Source organism: Stegodyphus dumicola, chromosome 8 (assembly GCF_044657685.1).
Source record: "Stegodyphus dumicola isolate Sdum_Otavi_A_Nest chromosome 8, ASM4465768v1".
Lineage (NCBI taxonomy): Eukaryota > Metazoa > Arthropoda > Arachnida > Araneae > Eresidae > Stegodyphus > Stegodyphus dumicola.
In genome coordinates this window covers 3,496,879-3,518,331 of record NC_140775.1, presented here as the reverse complement: position 1 = coordinate 3,518,331, position 21,453 = coordinate 3,496,879, and the positions used below count along the sequence as shown (strand labels likewise).

General features: G+C 34.7%; 2 protein-coding genes across 2 annotated transcripts in view; one reads left to right on the top strand and one right to left on the bottom strand.

Annotated features, from left to right (window-relative positions):
- The window catches only part of LOC118195257 (ER membrane protein complex subunit 2-like), a 55,070-nt gene extending 41,802 nt beyond the window's left edge, over positions 1-13,268 (bottom strand). The window contains exon 1 of the mRNA XM_035366520.2: positions 13,178-13,268. Within this exon, the coding sequence (XP_035222411.1) occupies positions 13,178-13,253 (76 nt within the window). The 5' untranslated portion in view covers positions 13,254-13,268. The remainder of the gene's footprint in view (positions 1-13,177) is intronic.
- On the top strand, positions 1,210-20,756 carry LOC118195256 (uncharacterized). The gene is made up of 3 exons (XM_035366518.2): positions 1,210-1,314; positions 15,280-16,071; positions 19,399-20,756. The coding sequence occupies exons 2-3, from the start codon at positions 15,286-15,288 to the stop codon at positions 20,233-20,235; spliced, it is 1,623 nt and encodes a 540-aa protein (XP_035222409.1). The 5' UTR covers positions 1,210-1,314; positions 15,280-15,285; the 3' UTR covers positions 20,236-20,756.
- The last annotated feature ends 697 nt before the right edge of the window (positions 20,757-21,453 follow it).

Genomic DNA, 21,453 nt, shown 5'->3' with positions numbered 1-21,453 from the left:
CAGTCTTCTGGCCACGGCAAAACGCGATATCGGTCGTCCAGTCGCCTGTGTCGTGTGTCAAGCGATTTCTCCCGCTGTCTGCTGCCTGTTTCTTCTAGCCTGTAAGGCAATATACCGGTCATCTGCGGGTGTGTTCCTCGTGGACGACCACTACTAAACCCCCGGATAACTGTTCCTGTAGTTTGAAATTGTCTCCAAAGTCGTGAAACGATGCTGTGAGCAATTCCGAACTCTGCAGCCACACTTGTCACACTGCGACTTTCCTCCAACTTCCCAATGATTCGACCTCTGGTAAAAGCATCCAGATGTCGTCTAACAGATTGATTATTCGCCATTTCTCGCTGAGGCAGCAACTCGGTGTGATTTTAACTGCTATACGGCGTGCAATCTCTTTGCCAGAAATACTGATCTTACACCGACAACATGCTTTATACTACTCAGACACTCTCCCATTACGTCTACCTGCATATCTGCGCATGTGTTACCGTACATCACCTTACTTAATCTCCTGATTGGTCTTTCCGTCCGCTCTGCCTCTTCGTTCAGCTGATATGCTAATTTTTCGACTTCGTCCTTAATTTTTGCACACCAGTGTATTTGTGTTTCTCCAGAAACCAAACTCGGTACAATAATCCAAATTATTTTCATAGAATTTGTGAGCGATGGTAATTATGACGTTTCATTCGCAAACCCGATAATAGCTTAAGCTATCTAATAATTGAGGCTAAATGAAATACATTCCGCAAGAGAAGAAGAGGCAGAATGACCTTGTTGTTTACATTAGCTATACATAAGTCATGTGATCTCAGAAGTCATCTGCATTGTTTGTTTAAAATAGCTACGCATAAGTCACGTGACCTCTGATGTTATCGGAATGTATCTCATTGCAGGATACAAAGTATGTAATATAAATAACTATTTAAAATTAGATAAAAAAGCTACTTTAAAACAAAATTGCTTAATTTCAAATTTTATATTGCCGTGTTTTTCTTCGTATGCAAACTCTTCTAGATATTCTAAGTTGGGATCTTCAGCACAAAAGGAAATTATAAAATAAGAATAATTTCAAGGAATTTTCTTTCTTAATTTTGGAAATATAAAAACTGTATTTAGACCACGAACACACAATGGCTTCAAACCGCATGAGATAAAATCATCTTTTTTTTTTTGTAGATTCGCTGTGGCAACTTTTATTCATATTATATTTTGTTGTCACTAAATTTTTTCATTTTGCCAATTGTTATGAATCTGCAGTTTTTTACCTAATAATTTGAAAATAAGTTACTAATTAGAATATCCAGATGAAAATGATGGGTAAGTGTTTGAAATGTTTCAGAAAATTATCTTAATGAAGTATAACGATTTAATTTACAGATAGTCACATAATTTTCAGATATTTAATTCGCGAAGGGTTCGATGACAGTATGATGCAACTATGAAAAACGGAAAATGTTTTAACTTTCTTCTAATCAAAAAATTATCATTAATCAGATTATTAAACTATTTATTATAAAAAAAATTAAGTAATTTTCCTGTTTTGTCAGAGAAATTAAAAACACTCGTTTTCATGCGTTGCCCTTTATACAAATACAGTAAAATTAATTAAAATTTTTGCCTATTTTAAGAGTTTAATAATATGTTTATTTTTTTTATTTTTATTTTTATTTATTTATTTATTTATTTTTTGTTGATACTAATCTGTTATCGGGACTGAATTCCGAAATGTACTCGTATGTGTGTATGTAAGTATGTGCATATATGTGTAAGAGTATAGACACACATACATTAGTACATACTCTGCGCAAAAAAAGGGCGGGACAGTTCTATATCTCCCTTCTACTGGGCCAATTGATGAAATTCAAATTGCGTTTTTCCTATCTCGAAAGGATATATATTAGGATATATATTAGACTTATATATAGCATTGTTCTAATATAAGTATTTTGACACAAAATCGGACTTTTTCTGAAACGGCATGCCAATTCTTTTCCATATTTCGATTCTACGACTCAAATTATGCCTAAATATTAAATTTTGTAAAATTTGGTGTGAAATTTACGGAGAAATTCAAAACTTTTCTTGACGCAAATTATTCTCTTCGCAAACTGAAAAACGCCAAGAACGGCACTTGGCTATAACTCTTTAATTTACAGCATCCTATTTTCCTTTTCTTTTTTCATTGCAGGCAACGGAAGAAAGTCATCGTTCATACTTTCAAATAATTTTAACAAAATACGTAAACCACTTTTGGCGTTATTATCGCTTATAACAAATATGCCAAATTTCACAACGCAACGATATGTAAACACGTATATCTTAGGAAATTTTGAATAAAAAACTATAATTTTTTGCAGGTATGCTTAGAAATACGTCTACTTTAAGATGATGGTGAAAATTTTATAGCTTAGAAAACAAAATATTTTTCGAAAAGTTATAAAAATTATTTAAAATAAATCATAAAAATAGGTTAATTTTATTTGGAATGAACCTGAATTTCGAAATGTGAAAGGAAGAATCATATAAGTTTAATAAAAAAGAGAGATTAATAAATATATACCAAACTCAATTAATCTTCTGCGGCACGGCGTGCCCGATTTGAGCACACCTAAAAATTTTCTTCTATACGCACAGAAAAATTTAATGAAAAAGGATTTATTGGTTACTATAGGTTATAGGTTACTATAGGTTACTATAGGTGAACCTTCTTTATTTAAAGTAGATGGCAGCTGATCACAAAGCTGCCCATACATTTTAGCGCCATGATTAGTTTTTTAAGACCCTCGTTTTTCAAAGAAATTTTCCAGATTTTTTTAGGGTATAAAAGGAATTGTTTGAAAAGTAATTTCTATGTTATTTTTTTGGCTATATACTAATCTCCTTATTTTGTATTAGTTTTAAATTTTTACCTTGAAATCTTGCTTAAAATTGAACGGCGAACCTCAGGTGTTCCCAGACCGGGCTCATTGAGAAGCTAGGACAACTGAGAAACTGTATTCTTTGTTTCTCCGCATCTCATCGGTCAGTTCATTGACAACAGAAAGGTGGGTCCACATCTGTGTTTCATTTCCTGTTTTTCTCCTTTTTCTTTTCTCGCTCTCCTTCTTTTTTTTTGGGGGGGGGACGTTTGGTTATCAACTCACAAATTGTTGGGGTGATTTTCTGAAGGTCAAGGATAATTTTAAACAAACAGATCGGAGAGGGCTGACCCTTTCTCAAGCACTGAAAGTGCTACACGAATAGTTTTCAGGTAGTGAATCTGATGCGGATCCTGGTACATGTGCAAAAAATGCAATATTGGGTGTGCTTTTTCACAGGTGGTGTCACTTTCTTCGAAAAGTACCACCATGAAAAAATAGACTAAAGTGTAAATATGAAATGTAAACTAGGTAAATATCATATATCCAAGTTAAATTTTTTCCATTCATACGCATATAATCATCATATAACCAAAAAAAAAAAAAAAAGAGAGAGAGATTTTTAGGGGGGTTGTAGAGTAGCAGGTCTCCCCGTGGCACACCTGGGTAATGCTAAATCTACTACGGTATTCAGAATTTAGTATTTCTTGATCGCAGGCAAAAACTCTTACTCTTTGACGCGCTTCCCAACAATGCTTGTTTCAGCACTCTTTTCGAGCTCTATTCAATGTGTGCCCGGTTCGGGCACACCCACAGAATTAAAACGATAAATACTATCTTCACAAAATTTTACTTGTGTACTCCTCTAGACCTAATTAGACTGCTTACTTTTTTTTTTTTTTTAAATCGAAATTCCAACTCTAAAAGGTAGCGTGCAGGGAAGGGTTAATATAGAGGAGCTAAAATTTTGAGAGCTCATTTTTTAAAAACGACTTGTACGATTTTTACAGAACTTGGTAGTTTGGCGTAATTTGAGTCGTAGAATTGAAATATGGAAAACAATTGGTATGTTATATCAGAAAAAGTGCTATTTCGTGTCGAAATACCTATATTTGAACAATGCTATATATAAATCTAATACATATTCTAAGTCACGCTTTCGAGACATGAAAAACGCAAGTTGAATTTGGTCAATCGACCCAGTATGAACGCGTTTTCCCCTTTTCCTTTCTTTTTTCTTTTTTTTCATAGTTTACATATATACATGCATAGATGAAAACATACATACATACAGTTCTGAATCCGGTCCTGATAATAGAAGAGTACATTTTTGTTTTATATTTATTGATTTTCATTGGTTTGGGGGTTATTTTCATTGGTAATTTGTGCATAAAGGGCTGTTGCAAAATATAAATAAGCAGTCATCGGAACGAATTAATCTATTTTGTATTAATACTTATGGAGAAAATTGTTTCGATTTACGAACATTTCGGTTGATGAACGGCTTTCAGGAACGGATTCAATTCGTAAAATAAGGATTCAGTGTAATTGCACGTTTCTTCCCCACCACTGACATATTGATAATTATTGCAATTATTGATTATGATTACTGCGATAATTTGCTTGTGAATTGCACTTAAGTGTCTGAAAACTGAACGATCTTCATCTTTTTTACGCCTTTTTCTTTGATTAATACAATGATTTTCCTCAATCATTATTTACCTGATGTTCTTATAATGGGGAATTTTCTCTAATTCAGTGGTTTTTAAATGATTTTATATTGGAAGGGGTTTTTGATCTCTCAATAGCAGAATTCTGCTGTTTTCCTAACATATTTATCTCTTATTAATTCAGAAGTCAAACAACAAAAATCAGCGTTATATTTTCAAAATTTCACAGGACTAGTTTCGATGGTTTAACCGAACCATCATCCTCAGCTCCATTTGCGTTTTTGCAGCTGAGGATGATGGTTCCTGTGAAATTTTGAAAATATAACGCTGATTTTTGTTGTTTGACTTCTGAATTAATATTTGTTCGCTATGTTATTGTATCTTATATTATCTCTTATTTCATTCATTTTCATAATTTCTTCTGTGTTTTCGATGCAGTCAAAAAATAATACCGCATCAAATATATGTGTTGGCGTAGATAGAGGGAGGCGGAGGATCCGCCCAAGGCGGCAATTTTCATCGCAGACATAAGCTTATGCTCAAAAAATAAGCAGCGAACTCTGAAAGAAAATACGCGAATGTAAAAATAGGAATTAAAGCATGCAACTTGCATAACTTAGGTACAGGTTGCGTAGCCGAATGTAATTAGGCAACCAGAATTAGCATAAAACATAATCCCGGAGTCAGACTCTAATGTCTTAAAAAAGGGGCATGCTGGACTTATGCGTCAGTTCGCAAGTAGCGAATAGTTCCGTGTAATCCAAGACAACCAAAGCAAAAAGCATGAGCGAAGAAACCATCTGCACAATGAAATGCGTTGGGGGGCTGTCGGGATGTTGCAAACTGGTGCAAGACAATCCGCTGTTGCGAGAGAGCTAAATGTGCATCGTAGTGTTATTAAATAGGCTGTGGAATCGTTACCAAAGGGATCAAACCCCTGTAGAAGACGTGCGTTTGGATTCCGGAGGATTACCACAACGGCAGACGATCGCTTCCTATTTTTATGCGCAAGACGCCGTAGATCGCTAACACCAAGACAGCTGGCGTCGCATCTCTGCTACTGCAGGACAGTCTATATCCCGCCAAACTGCGTGAAAGTGGACTGTAGAGGACCTGTAGTTGCAATTCTTTGTCCCCCATCGCATGTCATAGCGCGGTTGATTTGGGCCCGTGAACATTTCAGTTGGACACTAGAGCAGTGGGGCCACATACTCTTTACAGATGAGTCTCGATTTAATATATAAAACGATTCCCAAACAGCAATATTATGGCGAGAGTCAAGGACACGCTATTGGGCGCCAAACATCGTCGAAAGAGAACATTACAGAGGAGGATGCTTACTTGTATCGTATGGAATAGGAATGAACGGCCTCACTGACCTCTACATGATTCCGTCATAGTCGTCCAATATCGCGACGAAATTCTACAGCCTCTTGTGTGTCCTTTTATGGTTGCAATGGACATTGAGGCGATATTTATGGACGATAGCGTTCGCCTGCATAACCCTCAAGTGGTGCGGAGTTATCTGAAGAGTGAAGCAATTTACTATCTGCCATGGCCTGCTAAATAATCGGACTTAAATTCCACAGAACATTAACATTAACATTAACTTCGAGTCGGACAACATTACCTGGCAGCTTCGAGAGTGCCTTACATGAATCAGAGGCCTTCCTCAGTTGACTGTGCCGGTGGGGCGCCAACCCACCGAACAGCCCGCAGGGACTTCTCACGTTCATCGCCATAATCCGTCACACTGAGGGCTGCGCGGGGAGCCGACTCCCCGCACAGCGCTTAATATCTACATGAGAGCGTCCCCACAGCGAAATCAACGGACACGACAGTACCAGTACGGTCCCTGCCAAGCCCGCGCCTACCATAGGATGGACCTATGGTTCTAGTCCTGTGAAGTCTGCTTTGTGTGGGTTACGTTGGGATGATGGATAGCAGGTTGCAGTGTGCTGACAGGCCACGAGCTCGGACATGCATTACTACGGGAGTTGGCGTTACTGCCACAACAAGCTATCAATGACACTACTGCCAGCTTGCCTCACCGTTGTCAAGCACGCGTTTCATACTCGTTATTTGGAGGACGTTCCAATTGTAAATTCTTCCGACCCACTTGGTCTTTCGCGAAATGATACTCGTAATACATGTGTTTTTGTATGTCTTTGCTTTATTGTTTGCTATGTGGTCTAATAATACTACACCAACTTCTTGGATCAATTTCACACATATCCATTAAATAGTTTTTGTTTTATTCTGTGTTTTGCTTTTGTTGCTTATTTTTTAAGCAGCTGTGTATTATAGGGATAAGTATACATACTAATGCGTGTTCCGCCATCACATCGTTCTAGATGGACTGTAGTTCTCTTGAGAAAAACCTCCGCATTAGGCGGGAGGTGGGTTGTCCATTCATCAGAGTCTCCATAAGAGGTTAGGTTAGGTTATTCAATTACGGCAAAGCCTCGAGGGCTATCTGCCTAAGGGGAGGGATGCCTTTCGTGGAGGACTTTCTAAGGGAAACTGGCTCGTATACACGTTACACATGGGGAAAACCACGAAAACACCCATGCAGCCAGCCCGTTCGCGGGATTCGAACCTCGGACCGAACTACCAGTGTTCAGCGACTTTACCGCTCGGCCGCTGGTGGGCCTCCATGAGAGGAGAATAAAGCGTACCATTAAGCTACTGCTTCGGGGCTCTAATCCGAGGCAGCAGAAGTTGAAAGAACTCTCTTGAACCCACTTGTACCTCCTGGGCGAGCGGAGTCATCACTCCCGGTTCCCGGGTTTCACAGTGGTGGGGGCGTGAACGCCTGGAAGTTTGACTGAAAGATCACCAGGCATTCACGTTCCCACCACTGTGAAAACTAGAAAATGCTGCATGCCTGTAAAATGCTATCTGCCAGTACTACGTGGGATGCCTGAAGCCTGCAAGAGTTCTAATACGGGGCTTACTTCTCCTTCCCCCTGTAGACCACTCGAATAAACGAGGACAGTTTTACCTGCGAATGCTCACAGGTCACGAGGAACCAGCAAGCTCAATGATTTTACACCTCAGTGGCCGAGACTGCCTTGGTAAAGATCTTAGCCAGTAGCTCTCTGCTTCGACCCAGGGGATATATTATAGGGGTAAGTTATGTGGATCTTCTGGGCGGAAATACTATTTGAGATTTATTGGATTATAGTAAAGTTCACTACGGTTATCTGTCTAAGGGGCGGCATGTCTTCAAAGAAGACTGAAATTTTCCACTTTACACATAAAGTAAACCATATAAGGCAACTGCTTGTTGTTTGGAATTTGATTTCAACTCGAATAATTAGTATTCAGCCATTTTATTCATTCGATCAGGGCTTAATTTCTAAAATCACAAGTGCCGGAGCCCTATGAAAGGACGAAAGGGGAAAAAAAAAGAAATAACCAAATAAAATAGTAAAATAACTAACAATTAAATAATTAAATTAAAATTCCACAAAACATAAAGATATAGTAAATTACAATTTGATAAATTATTAAATTCATAACAAATAGTTAAATAAAAAATAAACTATCGGACTTCCGCCTTATTTGGGGCTCCGGCTGGACTTACAATTTCATTCAAAAAGTAAGAAATAGTTCAGCCGGCCTCCGGCTGAATTTAAGTCCTGAATATACGTACTATTTCAAGGGATGAGAGAAACAAAAAACAATCTTTTCTCAACATACCAATAGAAAAAAGTAAAACGATTAAAACGTCACTAATGAGAATAGAGAGAATGATGAGAGTACAGAAAGATACTTTTGGAGAAGAATAGCTTCGAAAGCAAAGAGAGAAGAGTTCACCGCTTTCTGACCACGATCGCCTGCTGTCAAGCAGAATGCTGCTGGGCAAAAAAAGTTCCCTCGAATCCGATCCAATAACAACAAGAGAGCAAACGTAAGATCTGCGCAAATAACAATTTTTGTTCTCCGTATATGGTTGCATATTTCAAGCCTGCAGTGAGAGGGCACTGAACTGGACGTGCACTATTAAAGTAATCACTTTTAGCACCTTCGGAAACCAAACCGCTTCATAAATGCAATGCACTACCTGGAGAATAAGCATTTGACAGGTGGGATGGGGTCTTTTCTTTCCTTAAAAATGTTAACCTCCGCCAAAATGTTTGTTTCATAGAGAAATATAGGAAAGCATTCGGAAGTTGTAACTGATTTTTAAAGTATACTTATTTTTAAAATAAAATTTTTCCGCTGAAACTGTGTTTCACTAACATAAAAGAAGTGTCGGAACCCTTTTATTTAGGGCTTCCGTGTGCTCCGGGTAGAATTATGATTTAACACGCTGACGCCGACCTGACCTACCGGTGGATCATACTTGTCTGTTGCCCATCAGCGGCCGAGCGGTAAAGTCGCGGAACACTGGTAGTTCGGTCCGAGGTTCGAATCCCGCGAACGGACTGGCTGCACGGGTGTTTTCGTGGTTTTTCCCATGTGTAACGTGTATACGTGCCAGTTTCCCTTAGAAAGTCCTCCACGAAGGCATCCCTTCCCTTAGGTAGGTAGCCCTCGAGGCTTTGCCATAATCACACACACACACACACATACTTGTCTGTTTCGTGGGGCGGCCTGAAACACCGGTGGATCATACTTGTCTGTTCCGTAGGGCGGTATGACCCCAACGTTGGGTCATGCTTGATTGTTCCGTGAGCCGGCAGGATTAACCGATGGGTCACGCTTGTATATAAAAAAATACAATTATTATATTGTATTATATAATTTTATAATATAATAATTTAATTTTATAATTTTAATTTATATTTTTTAATTTAAAATTTTAATTCTATAATTTGGCGCTGCGCCGCTCCACGAAACGGACCGCTAATTCAAGCGCCGCCGCATGAAAAGAACAATGAATATCCTCACCGTCGTCAACGTGTTAAATCGGAAACTGAGAAGGACCGGAGTATGGCTCCGGTCCTGTTTAAACTTTGCACTCGATCATGGTTGAGGTAAAGAATCCTGATATGCGGAATTATGATACGAAACTGAATTGAAGAGAGAATTATTTTTATACTAGAAGAAGTATTCAAAGAAATTGTAGTTTTGGGTCTATCCTATGTTTATAACGATTTAATTTAAGTTTACTCACCTTTCCTACCTCTTCTAGCTTCGGTTTACAATTCCTTAAGACAATGAATTTTTAGAACCGCGTTAAATGCAAATGAGTCGAAGTTAACCACCAACTTCAAATCGAATGACTTATAGTCGAAGTTCCTCTGACTTGAGAGAGAGAATCAGGATTCCTGAAGAGCGCGAATTTGCCTTTTGGCTACGTTTTTCTAAGCTGTTATTACCCTCGGCCGTGCCCTTGATAGCTTTGCTAGCTAATTTAATACTAAGGGCTAAATAGCTTAGTTTGAGTTTAAGCCAAAGTGGAGGCTTTTTTGTACGTCCTGGGAAAGGGACCCTCTATCAATCTTTATTTTGAGCAATAAAGTGTAACTAACCCTTCTTGAGTTTACGTTTCTGTTTTTGGACTTAAGAGATTATTCGCTTAATAGTTCACTAGGTTCCTCAACACTTAGTTAATACAGATAAAAGTGAGGATCCCTACAACAGAGACACTTCAATAAGACTTTTTAAGCTTTTCTTACTTCATCGATGCTTTTGAATGAAAAAATACAAATGACAATTAAGCTGATATTTGTTGGGATGTTATGATATAAAAAAGTAAGAGCTCTTCACTGACAGTGAGAACAAAATAGCGCTATAAAATGTCGAAATTAAAGTTTTATTTCAAAAATTAACACAGAGTTTTATTTATGTTCCAATGTGTCGTTTTGACGCTTTATAGATTTGATGTTTTTGGTGTGGATTGAAAGGGGTGGCAAAAGCTCTGGCTACGCTACTCATAATATGATGCAGATCTTTTCTTGATCAATTAAGCTTTCTTTTGAGATGTACACTTGATACACATAAAGTATATGTTTGAGGCAAAGTCGGCACTACGCATTTTAACGCTCAGTTCAATCTATACGGGTTTTAAATTCTTCCCTAAACTGTAAAAATTTTGCTGCTAGTTATTTCTTTCAATTCTAGAAATTTTGCTGTTCCTAAAGACTGCCTCTCGGTGCGCCTGCACCGGTCTGGGACCGGACCTGATATGAAGTGATAATGCTTATAGACCTTCCTCTAATTTTAACTAGTAATGCTTAACAGGACGAATATCCATTGAATTTAAGGTCCATGGAAATAAAAGCAATTATTTTCGTGGTCTTCTGCCATCGAGCAATGCACTGCCGAAAGACGCTGTCGAAAGAAGCTATAATGGGAACGGTACAGGATTGACATTGGAATAGAATTCAAAGCCTCTCCATCGATACAGGTTCGACATAGCAGATCCCCATTACCTTGTTATGCCGATATTCATCTTGTTTGGGCATCACCAAAGCAACAATTTAATCAAATTCTTACTGTTTTGACTATGCACCTTCCCTAATTGTACATCTTGTCCATATCGAACGTCTGTCGGTGTTAGTCTATGGGGTGCATGCTTGTGATGATTCTGTGCCATTGAAAAATGTGTATTAATCCCGTTTATCCGTTATTACATTATTATCAAACATTATGTTTCATCGTGTCGATGCTATATATATTGTTGATCTTGCGTCAAGTCATTTCTACGCAGTGTGGATCCTACGAACGCAGCAAATAAAATTTCAATAAAAGTATAGTTGGTTAGCGCAATGTTCAGATAGATTTTCAGCTGTAAGATTATTTTTCCGTCTTAGATGACCGATGATCCTTCCACTTTTGCAAGTTTGTTTTTTTTTGCTCCTAGAGAGACTCATGTACGGATCGCTCTCGAAACTGATAAAGTTTTATTCCAAAACTACGCTCGAATATGGCTGCTTTTTCGCCTAATCTTGAATATGATTTTTCTTTGTTGATTTATCGCCCACATAGAAATGAAATGAATTTTTATTTTGATAAAAATAATATAAAAGTAGTAAAATTAATGTAAAATGTTTAATGGAATCTGCGATTTGCGGATTAGGGGGATGAATTACAGCTTAAACAATTTGCAGGGACTAGAATACAAACTTTAAATACAGTTAATTTTCAAAAGTACAGAATTTAGGCTCCCCATAAAAAGATAATTAGTTAAAACTAAAGCTGTTAACAAGACTTGTTGCTATAAACACAGTAAATTTAAAAAATGAATAACTTTCAGCACAGTGACAACTTTTACGAAAATGTCTTAAAAGAATTCTATTAAAAAAACAAAGTTAAATTTCTTTAGAATTATGGCCCACTTTTTCATAAACTTAGTCGGAGATCTTTTATAAAATTCTATAAAATTTTGGATATAGCTTCCGTATAGTTTATAGAGATTCTAGAGAGATATATGTAAATTTTTTATAGGGATTTGTCCAGAGATTCTATAAAAATTTGTATAGTTTTTAAAGATTCTACTTATAGAATCATATAACTTGTGCATAAAAACAATTAATATAATTCTACTGAAAATATCAAATCCAGTTTATAATAGCAAACTGCGTCATGATTCTAAACAATTCTAAATAAGTTTCCTTTAATTTTCAGTAAAAGATCCCATAGAAACTTTTGTTTACTTAAAAGTATAAAATCAAAATTTTGTTTTGGGTTTAAAGAAAATTAATTACGGGATTTTCATTTTTGAATTTTTTAATCTAAATTTTGAAATGATCAATAACAGCGAGCAGAGGAAGGGATAAAAACAGATCAAATTTTTTTTCCGATAAAATTTTCAATGTCACTTCGATTTTAAAAATACTTAATATATTTTAAGTAAAGCTAAATTATTGATTAAGTTAACAGTTAAGTTATTAAGGAATTAAAATTAAGAGACCATTTCTTTTATCAGGATACATACCCAATAATTAAAAGCATTCATTTCAAAAATTAAAATTTTATAATTAACAGCGGCATAGACTTAATATTTTAATTAATTAATAGTTTAATTTGATTTTATGCTTTTACAAGATCTAATTTTTGTATTACGAGTATATAACCTGTAGAGTCATTAGGTTTTTTTTTTTTTTTTTTTTTTTTTTTGAAGAAGAAGAAGAAGAGGGGAAAACTGTGCAATGCCCTCGCCGGGACTCGAACCCTGGACCTCTCGAATACGCGTCGAGTATGCTTCTAGTTACAACACGAAGGCATGCGGTTAGAAATTTAAAATGTTAAGCTAGAGGGTTAGAAATTAAAATACTTTAAGCTAGTGGAAAAAAGGTAAAGGTTATTAGAGTTTCAGAAAATTGTTACGCTAAATAACTTTAAATTGAAAAATAGTAAATTATTAGGTTATATCGCCAAATATTTTACGTAATTCGGGTCAGAGATAGCTATTGCATTAGCCAGAATTAAAGCAGGAGGAACCCAGGCCGTCGGTTTTGTAACTGGGCCCTGTCTGTGTGACTATAGCTAGTCTCTTGTTGTGTCTTCTTAGATTCAAACTACATCTACACTGTTATAGAGAAGAGGAAGCACAGCAAAATTGAAATAAATATGAAAAAAAAAAAAAAAAGAATAAGAAAGATGTAGTCATTGGTCATGTGAAATTAAATCTTAGGATTAAAAGAAAAAAAGAAATATACATAATTTCAATAATTAAAAAAGCAAATTATTACTCACTGATAAATGTGATGAAATTATGTAGCTTAAGAAATAAAAATTGGATGATCTCATCTATGTACGGCCTCCAAATCATCTCTAGTTCCTCGAACATTGGTAGAAAAATTCGTGCACAAGACTTCCGCACAGAAAAATGCTAACTGGACTTAGAATCTGATGACAATTAGACGATAGATACTATTCGAAATTGGTTTACTTGATTATTGAATTCACCAACTTAATACACAACTCAAAGTATTTTATTTCAAAGAGAAGTTTTAAAGAACATAGCTGTTCAGAATTTTTCTGCTGATATTTATTGACCTCATTCTTCAGTACCCCAATATTTCGTATATGTCATTTTCTATAATTATTTTCCACTGTAAAATGTTCTGTTTTCCTGCATCATTCTCAATAATTGCCCGCAGATTTTTTTTTTTTTTTTCCAACAATAAAAACCTTTTTCCGAAATGAAACAAGTGAAATCGCGAAAACTATTGTTACTCACTGTCTTCTCTGGTGATTGCTGTTATCCTTTCTTCGTAAAGAATCAATAATTTACCAAATTCAAATAACCATTTCGACCATGCTTCTTTTCTATAATCTACCACTTCCTTTTCACGGAAACGTTTCGCATTTCCTTTATGGGCTGTAATATTATGGTTAGTAATCATAATCTTACTATGCTTTTCCGATATCCATTTTTTAATATCGGGTTTTGCCTAACTGATTTCCAGTTTGTCTGTCTGTAGTTTTATGGCATCATTCTTTAAGTTTTCCTATTAAATGCATTTTTATCCTGTTTAGTTAATATGCTTGACATGATAAAAATTAAAATTCAGATAAGTTTGGATAAGGACAGAAACCTGCAGTCGCTAATTATAAAATGAATAAAATACTTTAATTCTATGATGTTGGGAAGACTAGAGCTTCACAAGATGATTTTCGAATACAGTCAGGAAAGAAATTCTCCGAATTTTTAATTCTAAAGTATCCCGCTTATAAAATTAATTATTTTACATTTATCAACACTAGCATCTTTTGCATAAAATGTGAAGATGATTAGTCTGTCTGAAGGCGAACTGACCAATGCTTTTTGTCATTTACGTATCAGGTTTACTAATGTAACTATGTGCAATAGTATAGAAGGAGTTAAAATAATTTAATTCATTAATTATAGTATTTTCTTGATTAGAGTTCTGAAATATTATTACATTTCCAGTTCCTAATAATTATTAATTTAATTACAGTTCTAATTAACTTATTTGAGAACAGTGTTAAATTAATACTTTCCAATAATTATTATATTTTTAAATTCCGAATAATTATTATATTTTCATAACAGTTCTGAATTTATTTAACTCGGAATGTAATTTAAATTCCAAATAATTAATTTAATAATAGGTTATTTGATAAATAATAGTTTTTAATTTCATTACATTTCTAATAATTCTTTAGTTTAATAATAATTCTTTATCTAATAACACTTCCGAATAATTATTACATTTCTTGATTAGAATTCGGAATAATTATTACATTCCACTAGTAGTCCCCAATTAACTGTCCCCAAGAAATAGTTCGAATAATTCTTCAGAATGATTATAAGATTTCTTCAGAATGTATATAAGATATAAGAATGATTATAAGTTCCCAATAATTATTATTTTAATAAACCGATAGAGTTCTTATTTAAATAGAAATTTCAAATAATTATTATACTCTCTTGATTAGAGATTAGAACAGTTATTATATTCTATTAATAATAGTTCTACATTTTTTTAAAAATAGTTCCTAATAATTATTAGTTAGACAATAATATCGAACAAGAGTTATTTCAAAAATTATAGTTCTTAATTTCATAATAGTTCCGAACGATTTTTACACTTTCTTGATCAACGTTCAGAAAATCATTAACAAAAATAATTTTAAGTTTCAAAATCTTTTCTCCCCAAAATATCAGATTTTTCAGGGCACGAAGGATTAAGGACATGAACCTTTTCGTTTGGTTTTTTCTTTATGAAGTAATTTTCTGTAATTGCAATATGAGTATTGGAATTTTACTAACAGTTTTCAAGTTTATATACGAAATAATTAAATCCTAAAACAATTTGTAATTCTAATAGCAGGTGATGGAAATTAAGCACCAGAAAAGATGTAAAAAGACAATTACTAACAGTAGAGAGGAGAAAGCAGATCCAGTCCCTTTTTTAAAAACTTCAGAGCATAAAAGAATATCCCGAAGTCCAAGTGGTAACACAAAGAATGAAAATAAGAAGATTACATCAAAAACAGTCACAATTACCAATGGAAAGGAGATATCAAAGAAAACAAACGAAATAGTGAAAGGAGTCTCAAAAATTTGTGTCAGCGATTTTGCCACAGCTCGAAAGACATCAAGGAGTCTAAAAGATACACTAGATTCAAAAAGAATAAAAACAGAAAATCAAACCGAAATTATCCCGTTTATCGACAAATCCCTGTTATCATCTGCAGAATTTCTGAAAAAAGGAGTTATAAACAATCTCCACCCTGGAATCGTGCGAGCCCCAAAAGAAAAGGGGATGCTCTCAGATTTGGGTCTAAGATCAAGAACTGTTCAAAGACATAGCAGAAATAATAAAGTGAACAAAGAAGGTAAAAGGAAAAGAAGAACTAAGGAGACATTACAAAATAACAAACCAGCTCCGAAACCGAAAATAAGTATTCAACAAAGAAAGGAGAGACGACCAAGAGAGACAAAACAAAAGAAACTTCGTAAGATGGTTAATACTTTAAAAAAGGGAAAGAAAGAGAACAAAGATTCGGAAACAATTAAGTTAATGCGAAAAAGAATTAAAGTAAAGAAACCAGTTGTCACGAAAGCCAGTGTCAATGTAAAACAGCTTGATGAGCTCGCAAAGAAAAGACTAATCCAGGTAAATACAAAACTATTGCATAACATTTCACTGTTTTCATTCACCTTCAAATAGTCTAATCATTTTATTAATAGCTGACTTTTGTTTCGATATGTAATATAGCCATCCATTAGATAATGCAATTCTAGTTGTCATTATTCCGAAATACATAGGTTGATCTCTAGATGATACTGACTAAAAATCATTAAAGTAACTATATTTTATATAATATTTAAGTTTTGAAAATTAAATTCCATAATTGGTAAATTAGCTAATGCTCATGCAAGTGTTCCTTTAACGAAAAATGATTATCATGATTAAACCATTAAAAATGGCCATACATTTTGGGAAAACCAAACACGAAGCTATGTAAAAATTATAGTTTTTAATTTTGAAATCAATGATTTACTCGTCACGAGTAATTTAAAACTAAGAACTTGCTAAATTTTAATTAATAGATAAAATTGCAACCTTATACCCGAATACGCTTTTGCTAGTATGGTGTTAGTCGAAAATGCTTTTGCACAGATGATCTTGTGAATTGTACCAAAATAACAAAAATCACGTTTGTAGTCATTGAAAAATAAATGCAAATTTCTTCTAAAAAAATAAAATAAGAATCACAGCAGATAAAAATTTAATAAATTCGCACGGTCGTCAAAGAAAGGGAAAAAGCAAAGGCCAAACCTACAATATAAAGTATCTGTCTATTTCTGTTGTCAGCATTAGCGTATCTTTAATGAAAGCTAATTTTTAATTTTCGTGTTCAGCAAACTAATTAAGTTTATCTGCACTGATTTGAAGCTAGTGATAAACTTTTCTGCAATTTTTTTTTAAATACCCAACTGCATCAATAACTGCTTCAATTATGGTTAATTACTGTTAATAACTTTATAATTTTCTTTGAAATAAATGTATTTAATTATGATATTAACCTATACATTTTTAATCATCATTTTTACTTCCTTGTACGAAGTAAAAAGGAAGTATTGTAATCGCGAAAAGTTTCAGGCAGCATATTTCAACGAAAATATTCATTTTGACCGCTTTCGAATGCAATTTAACGATGTTTTTGCGTGATATCTGTACGTAAGGACAGAATAAAAGACTCGTTTCCTCCAAAAAAATTATAAAACTGCTTTAAAACGAATTCTGAAGAGAATTTTTCGTGGCGTCTGTACGAACGTATGTACGTACGTACGTATCTCGCATAACTCAAAAACGAGTAGCCTCAGAACGTTGACATTTTGTATATAGGACTCCTATAACATGTAAATGTGCACCTCGTATTTTGGTTTCAATCGGCCGCACCAAACGTATATAAATATATTTATATATCCACTCTGTTACCCGGCTCAGTGATCTCAGTTTCTTTACTCTTATATGTTTGTAAATTGTACATTTTTTTGCTTTAAAAATGATTGAATTATGTTGTTTTTATCTTCCGGTTAAGGTTTTTATGCCTTTAGTAAATGTGTGTAATATTTTTAGAATTATCAACAATTTTAAAGTTGTTTAAGTGCCGCTAAATCTTTTCTTTTGACGGTGGCCATTGATTGTTTACATTTGAATCAGCAGACTAGTGGATTTGTTGCCAATCTAGAGAACTTAGCTTTGTAACAACAAAGATAACGCCTTCATTTATTATTGCCAATTATAAATCATGCTTAATCCTTTCTGGAATACCTATATTAAAATTTATAAATATCTATATTAAAATTTACTTCGTAATTTTTAATATAGATATTTTGAGTTTTTATGTATTTTTGCCTTCTCGCGAAGTGAGAACTGAATTAATTGAATGAGAAATACTCAATCGTCTGTGAAAAACTGTTTCTTTTTTGTTTTGTTTGCTTAATTTCTTTTATAGATCATTCTCGCTTTATTATAGTATTTGAATAGAACATGTGGCAACGATTAGATAATTCTATTCTTTAAATGATATAAATTTTGTGCATTATGAGTTATAATATGAACGAAATATAATACTGTTAAGTGAATCTAGCGCCAGAATGTCGCTATGGTAAACAAATACTGAGTGAATTTTAAAGAATGCATTTATTCTATTGTGGTTTATGCGCTGTCGGCGAAGTAGATTTAATTCAATCCAATAAGTTTAAATGAAATGCAAGAAAAAATGCGTATAATTTAATATTCCGTACAAGGAAGTCATGTGGTGTACACATCAGATTTTTTATTAAGGTTATTCTATTTGATTTCATATTTTCCTCGTGAAGAATTTTAAAAACTGTGGTAAAAAGTGGACTTTTGAAACAAGAAATCTGAAATTGTTCGTAAGTGGTAAAATGTTGAAGATGAGTCAACTCTCATGGACTCTACCCTTCTGGAAAATACAGCTTCTGAACTCATTTCTGATTGGTTATGGTTTTACGTACCAATGCGTGATCATGTTGGAGTGAATTGGCCTTAAGGTTCACCAGCGGCCAAGCAATGAAGTTTCTTAACACAGAAAGGGCTGGCTGCACAGGTTTTTGTCCCATGTGTAACAGGTTTGCAATGTGCTTTGCCATAATCAAATAAACCAAAACCATAGTTGATCCCACCTAAATTTTTGACAATTCCGAAGATCTCCATGCATATGTCATTGACCAATTTGAAACTTCCATCTCCCCAGTGATGATTTGTAGGGTATAAATGTATTGTTATCACAGCAAAACATTTGATAGTTCCAAACATTCAACACAATAAAAATAAAACATCAAATCTTCTAGTTCATAGGTCAAACACAGCACACTTTCTGTGTTTGATATGAATGCTTGAATGGACTGGAAGTTGTTCAGCATTCATATTAGACATTCATATTACCCTTCATATTAGCGCAGCTGACACTGCATGGAAGTCGTATTTTGCTGGACTGGTCGGAGCATTAAATTAAAAGCTTAGAACTTCATAACCAAATCCTTGCATCCGTTTTGTTTGATATATCAAGGTCTCGTTGCCTAACAGCAAAGTTCTGCTGATGCTACTTGTGACAGCTATGCCATGGAATATTGAGATTTTTTTTATGTTGTTTATGACAGAGAGATATTAAACCACGAATTTAAATGCTCCTTTAGGCAAAACCGTATAGAAATAGAAAAGCATCCCATACCTTAAAAAATAATTCAACGGTTTAGCATTTTTTTATTTCTTTAAATTTGACTGTTTCTATGCTATGCTGTAAATCAATGCATATACTTTGTGAATGGTTAAAATAAACTTATGAAACCCCACAAAAGTATTCAGAATGGATTAATTTGATTTCAAAACATCATATTTTCTTTCTAACAGCACCAGTTTCCTGATGTAAAAATTATGATTTTCAAATATTAAACATATTCATTTCAGGGAATACAAACTCAAAATCTCAACCAAGTTGGCAAAAATCTTCTTCAACAGGCATCGATCGAAGATTGTAGTTCTAACAGAGATACACAAAATTCAGCTGTGGATGCAAAGTGTGATCCATCACCATCAAGAAGGCCACCACCACTGTTCAGACAAGCAGAGCCAGTGAGATTTCAGAACCTAGTATCAAATCCAAAGAATGTACACATCAAACAATCTAATGGTGCCATACAAACATCAATTGTAGCCAGTTCCAAGAAGGGAATACAAGGTATATCTACAATTGTTGGATGCGATTCACTACCAGCAGATAGGCCAACAAGCCCTCTGCATTGCAAAGAGCCATCGGCTGCATTCCAGAAAGCACCATGTTCAAATAATGAAGAGTTTAACAAGTTAACACACGCTCCGCACAGACGAATTTCCTCTCAGCAAAAAACAAATGGAAAGAATATTGAATTTAATCATATAGATACCAAACAGAAATATAATACATCTTTTTCAAAAATTCCTTCTGTACAAAAAAATTATCTGCAGAATGTTCCAAATCAGAGCATTTCATCAAGAAAATCTCAGGAATCATCACTTTCAGATTGTTCATTACGAACAGAAAACGTAAATTATCATTCGGAAATCTCGACAGTTTATGGACAAAAATTTGGTGAAAACTATTCACATCAAACTGTAACAAAGTTTCCGAAACCTAACAGGCAAAGTTTTCGAGCATCGCAGAGCTTTCAAATCGTGGTTTTAAGAAGAATGCAAAGGCCTTTGGATGTAATTTATCGAATTCTTCTGTATTTATACAATACTTTTCAAAAATTTCTTACGGAATAGATAATATATTAATTTCATTTGAAACTAAAATGCTGCTAATTAAAACTGGCAGTTGCTTTTATAAGAAACTTACATAAAGCTACATATAAATGTACAATCAATATTGAAATTACTGTGCCAACTTTTAATTGAAAGTTTAAAAACATCATGAAATAAAACATTATTTTAAAACTTCTTACCAGTAAATAAAGGAAGTTTTCTGTTTGCTACATTCCATAAACAGATACTACTGATAATTACACCTAAATCATGCAAGTATTTCCTTCTGATGATTTTTCTAACTTTACAGAAACTCTACTCTCTAACAAATTAATCACACACGGTTTGTTTGGAAAGCAGTAGGACTGAATGCTTTGAAAAAAAAAAAAAAAAAAAAATCACAATTTTGACTCATTAACTTAATAGTTTTCAAAATATGCTCCTTCTGCACCAACACAGTGTTTTCAGCGACTCTGCCAATCACTGCAGGAATCTATGGAACGCAGAAACTGGAATGCTCTTCAGCTTCCTCGTTACGGCCTCTTGAATGGCCTAAACCAAGCCATGTTGCCGTTTTTTCATGACCTTTTTCAATCAGGGAAAGAGAATGATGTCTGAAGGAGCAACATTTGGGCTGTAGAGCGGCTGGAGAAGCTGTATGATGCCATGTTTGGTCAGGAAGTCCATGATAGCAAAGACGATGTGGCTTGGCTAATTATCGTCATGGAGCCTCCATGATCCAGCGGTTGCTGGACAGGACGTGGGCAACTCGTTTTCTAAGGCTTTCATATACTTCCATATAGAATGCCGCATTCACAGTTTGACCAGATGGTACAAACTCTCTGTGAACCATTCCTTCGCAGTCAAAAAAGATGATCAACATTAATTTCATCTTCAACTTGCTCTCTTCCCTAGCAAAACAATTTGTACCACTCAAAAACACTAAGCAGTCTTGATCATGTCATGGGTCTCACTCGTAGTTTTACCCAGTTTGACGCAAAACTCCACCACGTAATGCTTCTCTAACAAATGATTCATTGTAGAGATGACAAGGCATCTTGAAAGGAGTTCACCTGAAATTCGATCCCTGGAGACTGGCGGCTGGTAGCTAAGATCTCCCACAACCCAAACAGAGCAGGAACATCCCCCTCTTTCACCATGTTTTGGCTGGAAAATATCAGTCCTACTACTTCCCGGACAAACCCTGTAAAAATATCACAAGCTGCATATATTTTATAC

Excerpts from the sequence above, each read along its gene's own strand:
- LOC118195256 (XM_035366518.2), top strand. The coding sequence starts at position 15,286 with ATGGAAATTAAGCACCAGAAAAGATGTAAAAAGACAATTACTAACAGT. Across the intron at positions 16,072-19,398 it reads CAAAGAAAAGACTAATCCAG|GGAATACAAACTCAAAATCT; the intron begins GTAAATACAAAA and ends TATTCATTTCAG.